This window comes from Dama dama, chromosome 4 (assembly GCF_033118175.1).
Source record: "Dama dama isolate Ldn47 chromosome 4, ASM3311817v1, whole genome shotgun sequence".
NCBI classification, from domain to species: domain Eukaryota; kingdom Metazoa; phylum Chordata; class Mammalia; order Artiodactyla; family Cervidae; genus Dama; species Dama dama.
In genome coordinates, this window is record NC_083684.1 from 50,084,818 (window position 1) to 50,090,043 (window position 5,226).

General features: G+C 47.0%; 1 protein-coding gene across 1 annotated transcript; it reads left to right on the top strand.

Annotated features, from left to right (window-relative positions):
- Positions 1 to 872: 872 nt before the first annotated feature.
- Positions 873 to 2,885, top strand: LOC133055058 (major allergen I polypeptide chain 2-like). Its single transcript, XM_061140533.1, has 3 exons — positions 873 to 939; positions 1,434 to 1,618; positions 2,784 to 2,885. Exons 1-3 carry the CDS (start codon positions 873 to 875, stop codon positions 2,883 to 2,885), a joined length of 354 nt encoding a protein of 117 aa, XP_060996516.1.
- Positions 2,886 to 5,226: the final 2,341 nt, after the last annotated feature.

Genomic DNA, 5,226 nt, shown 5'->3' on the forward strand with positions numbered 1-5,226 from the left:
TTAGAACTCCTGTCCACAGTGGCCTGTAGGGCTGTGAACCTCAGAGTCTCTGCCCCAGAAGACAAACCCTCAAACCCACTGCTTCTTTCTGATGTTCCAGGATAGACTGTGCAGTGCAAGCACCTCTCAAGACCAGGTTCACTGTGGAGGAGGTAGGACAGCCAGGAGAAGGGGCAAGGCTGGAACCTGCTCAGGAACTAGCTGGCTAAAGAACCTGAGAAAAGCTGGTGGCATGATCCAAAATTACAGAATTACAAGTGCCTGAGAAAAGCCACATGACCTTAAGTCCTGCGAGTTCCTTGTTGGGCGTGATTGATAGCCTAAGCCTGCTGACCACCAGTGTCAGGACCCTGTCTAGAGACTGCAGATATTAAGACATCTGGGGGCTTCAGTAAGGTCCAGCTCCGCGTTCTTATCTACAGGAATTAAAGTGTGGGGGGAAAGGAAGGATTCTGGATGACCTTTTTTCTCCATTACAGTGGTGTAGATCTGTCCTTGACATTTTTGTGATTCCCTCTACTCAGTTTGGGGGAGTGCTTCCCTCAGAGCCAGGATAGGTTGGGGGAAGGATGATCAGGAAAAGAGATGATGGTTGTGGGCCGGAAAACAGAGCATTTGGCTCTGAATTGAGTCACTTAGTTCCACTTGATCTTTGGCAAAGATACCCCCACATGTCCTCCAAGAGCTGTGCTCTCAGAGTAGGATGGTCTGCCACAGTAAACACCCCAAAGGTCAAAGGAGCCACCTGTGCCAGGAGCCTAGCCACAGGCCTGTGGTCCAACTGAGAGGGAAGTGGGCTGGGCTTGGGGAGCTAGTGGTGTGTAAAGCAGGCGAAACCCTGCCCTGAGCAGAGCATTCCAGCTGCCGCCACGATGAAGGGAGCACTGCTTGTGCTGGCCTTGCTGGTGACCAGAGAGTTGACCTTCAAGATGCATGAGGGTAGGAAGGAGAGTCTGGATGGCCCTCCTGATCCTTGCCCGTTGCCGTCTCACTGCATCCTTCCCAGTCTTATCCAAGCCACTTTAAGGGGCAGATTCTGAGGGCAGGTGGCTGATGAGTGCCCAGGAGTCCTGCACAAATTTCCTGAGGCATGCAGTCTTTGAATGGAGTGGGTGGTGTGGAGCTGGAAGGGTCATTATCTGTGCACACACTGATGGATTGTTTGTTGAGGGTAGTGGTGCTTAGTGAGAGGAAGGAAGCAGGCTGGTATGCCTGGGGGCAGTGGTCAAGGGCAGAGGGGTCTCCAGGCCTAGCCCCTGGGAGTTCCTCATCAGGAAGGGTTGGTCTGGGATGTAAGGAGTCCTGGCAGAGGGTGGGTCTCTGTGGCATGTGAGACTGAAGCTTGGATGTGTGAGTTTCTATCAAGTGGTGGGAAACAGATGCTTCTAACCTGGTGATTCTTTTGACAAGGTGTTTTCTGTCTCTGCCTTCAGCGGAAGCCTGCCCTGTGTTCTATAAAGCTGTCAGTGCTGTGAGCCTTAGACTCCCAAGTAAAGCACTGAATGAAACCTTAGATTCCATTGATGCTAATGAGGCAGAAAGAGCGGCCTTTGAAAAAATCCGGGATTGCTTCATTGAAGCAAGACCTGAGGACAGGTTTAATCATCTGAAATATAAGGTAACTTACTTTTACCCACACTGACCTTGACAACTCACGTGCAGCATAGTTCAGTATGCCACATGGTAATAGATCATTCAATCATGGGATTTGTGATAGAGCTATAAACAGAGAAGCACATAAACCTTTTGCCCAACCTATAATATGCAAGCACAGGCCACCTGCACATCTAGCCTCTTGTTGCCAAATATGTCCATATCATGTCAGTCAACTCACACAGAATCAGGGACTAGTGTCAGTGCACTAGAAGTGTATTGATTTCTGTAATTTTTTTGTTTTCTCACTGAGAGGAAGTAGCATTGGAGGAGTAGCATTTTAATTTTTGCAGGAAATGAAGCATTCAGCTCACACATGTAGCAGTCCTGTCATCTCTACTTTAGGAATACATAAAAGGCACCCCAGCTTTTAGGTCTCCTTCCAGCATGGGACTCCCTGGCTTATAAGCTTTCTGACCTGTAGTCACATCACATCCTCTGTGTCCCTTTCTGTTGGACATTGCTCTAGCTCAGAGCCCAATTTCTACAGACATGGTCTCAGTGACTACCAGCCAGAATTTCCACTCTGGTGTTTTGGTGGCTAAACCTCCTGGGGCAGCTTTGAGGTACGTGTGACCACTCATTGGGCTAATAGAACCATCTTTTTGATGTAGCTATTTTTCAGTATTTGAGATTTGAATACTCTGTCTCTGCATATTTTCCTCAAATTGTTAATTGTTCAAAACAAGGTTTGCCACAATCCAGAATATCATGCACTAATAGAAGCTCCCATGGCACATGGGGTTGTTTATGACACTTGCATATGCATTCCATCCACCCAGCACACCTGACCGAGGAGGCTCAGGTGTGATCCAAACCCAGTCTCCAGCACCTTATTCCTCCTTCAGGCCCAACCTCATCTGTTCCCTGCTGACCCTTGTCATCTCCTCCCCTTCCTGGCATGACTGGTGGCTCTGTCTCCCTCCTGACACTGGTGCCTGGGCTACTAGGGAGCCATCCTCCCCCTGGTGCCTGCTGGCAGCCCCCTCTCCAGTGGTGGGTCTGTGGGCAGAGGTTCTTGCTGGGGATGGGGCTGAGTCCCTGAGGGTGAAGCATGAGTTGATTCTGGGAGACAGGATAGCCCAACAGTGGGCTCAGGTCCTGTCCCTCCACCTCCTTCTCCCTTCCAGGTGTCCATCATCTTCAGTAACGATTGCACCGGCTATAAACTGTCCTCGGTGGTGAATGCTCTTATAGGATTTGCTTCCAGTCTGCTCTCTTTGGTGGGATAAGCTTTGCCAGGTGTGCCTGGTCTGCACTTGATCCTCCCGCCCTGTTCTCCTTCTGTTCCTGAAGCTGGAATCCAGACACCTTCCCCACCTGATGTGGCCTCTATCAGGCTGACTCTAATAAAATCACTGCAACATTGCTCATTGTGCCCAGCGTCTGTGTTCTCTTCAGGCAGGATGTGAGGCAGAAGGTCGTGAGTGATGGTGAGAAGTGATACATATGGGCTTGGGGAACAGGGTCAGACAGAACCTACACCCCGTCCCTGGCAAGCTGTGGGAGGATGGGCAAGGTTGTTGTAACTTTCCAAGTCATTCTGTCATCTGCTACACAGGGATTTTGTGTGAAGTTTAAGCATGGCAACCCACTCAATGTCCTTGCCTGGAGAATCCCAGGGACGGGGAAGCCTGGTGGGCTGCCGTCTGTTGGGTCGCACAGAGTCTTACACGACTGAAGTGACTTAGCAGCAGCAGCAGCAAGCAAAATAACAAATGTGTAACCCACAACATCACCAGCCTGGCAGGATAAAATTGTTGTTTTGGGGTGCCGGGACCAGCCGGCAAAGAGAACAAGTCCTGACCGCAACCACACGGAAGCCTGAGGAGGAAAAAAAAAAAGCTGAAAGTAAAGGATGGGGTCGAGAGGGCTGAATGCTCTTTAGGCAAGTCAGCGAGTTTATTGAGTAAAACAGCTACCTTTATACTAGTACAAGCAGAAAACATAATTCATAAAAAATGCCATCTGGTGTTTGTCACATCAATGCAATTCTTTGTTTCAAGTGACTGCAGAAGCTTACATCTTGTTTTTGGCATTCCCAAAATAAACTACTAAGTGAAGGTCACTACTACGTTTTTCTCAAGGAAGAACAAAGGAGACCCGGCAAATGTTTTACTACTTTATCGTGGGGTGGCAGGACAGGGAATGGCCTCTTTCAAGGCCTTTCCCAGGGCCTTTTTGGGCCTTGAGCAGGCCGGCTCCCCACATCTCCCCCTTTTTTATTTATTAAAGGCCGAGCCTTCTTACATATTCCTCGAGAAAAAGCAGACAAGGTTATTTTTTCAAAATATGGGAAAATTTTATAATCCTTTCAGTAACCAAATTCATAATGAATTGTAAAATACATGGTCCACAACAAAGAAAACAGAGTACAATAACAAGCACTGTAAGCAGGTTTTTCCACCACTCACTCATAAACCAGGATTTAACTTGCTCCCAAAAAGAAAGGGAGGAATCCTGCATGTAAAGTATTTGATGTTGAAGATCATTTACAGCATCAGACACATTGGAAGATAAATCTGGGATATACACACAACATTCTACTTTTATTACAGCGCAGGTCCCAACTTGGGCAGCAGTAATAATGTCTAGAGCCATGTGGTTTTGCAAAACAGCTTTTCTCATTTGTCTCTGTTCTTCATTTAGAGCCTCAATAGCCTTTTTAGTGTCTAATAAGGCTTTTTGAGTAAAATTAGTTAAGGCATCTACATGGGCCATTATATCGGCCGTCCCAATAGAGGGGACAAATACTGCTGCCAAATAATCATACCAATGAAATACAGATCGAGTCCATCGCGCTCGCAAAAAGGGAAGGTTGGCAGGGCTCTTGATGGGCTCATAACTAATACGACCAGGAGCAAACACAAATCCAAGACTACATCATCCTACCCAGCCCACAGGCAGCCATGGCCAGACATTAGGGCTGCAAATCCACTTTGTTCTGTTAGGAGCAACCCATCTGATGCCTGGGTTATAAAACCAATCAGATCCTGGCCAAGGCGTGGATGTTTTGACAGAAAAAGTAACATCAATTATGCGTTCACACAAAGAATTAGGAGTAATACTCACATGCTTTAACAAATGTCTGCCTAAATTTCTTGGAGTAATACCCATATGCTTTAACAAATGTCTGCCTAAATTTCTTTCTCCAAAGTGGGGTTGATGTTCTCGTTGTTCCCAGCAAATGTCCGCTCGTTTCAGCAATTGTCCTTTTTCTGGGGTCATCCAAAAGTATTCATCCCAAATCTGATAATAGTCCCCAAAATATCGGCTGGCGTGAACTTGTCCTTTGCTTGAGGAAGTAGCATACTGATTAAAGGCAGCAGAAATTGTCCCAAGGCTTTGACTGGCATTAAATCTAATCCAGGAGTCATAAGGTTTTGAATTACACCAGGTCAAGGCTGTAATATTAAGAGAATTAAGGCTAAGGTGAATCTATTTATACTGTTTTAAGAATTCACACACCGCAGGTAAATCTTCCTGACTTATTGGCAAAACCCACCATGGTAAAGAATTTACAACTGACAAAGGCATGGCAGTGCATACCCAACAAGCAGAGGCATTATGAGA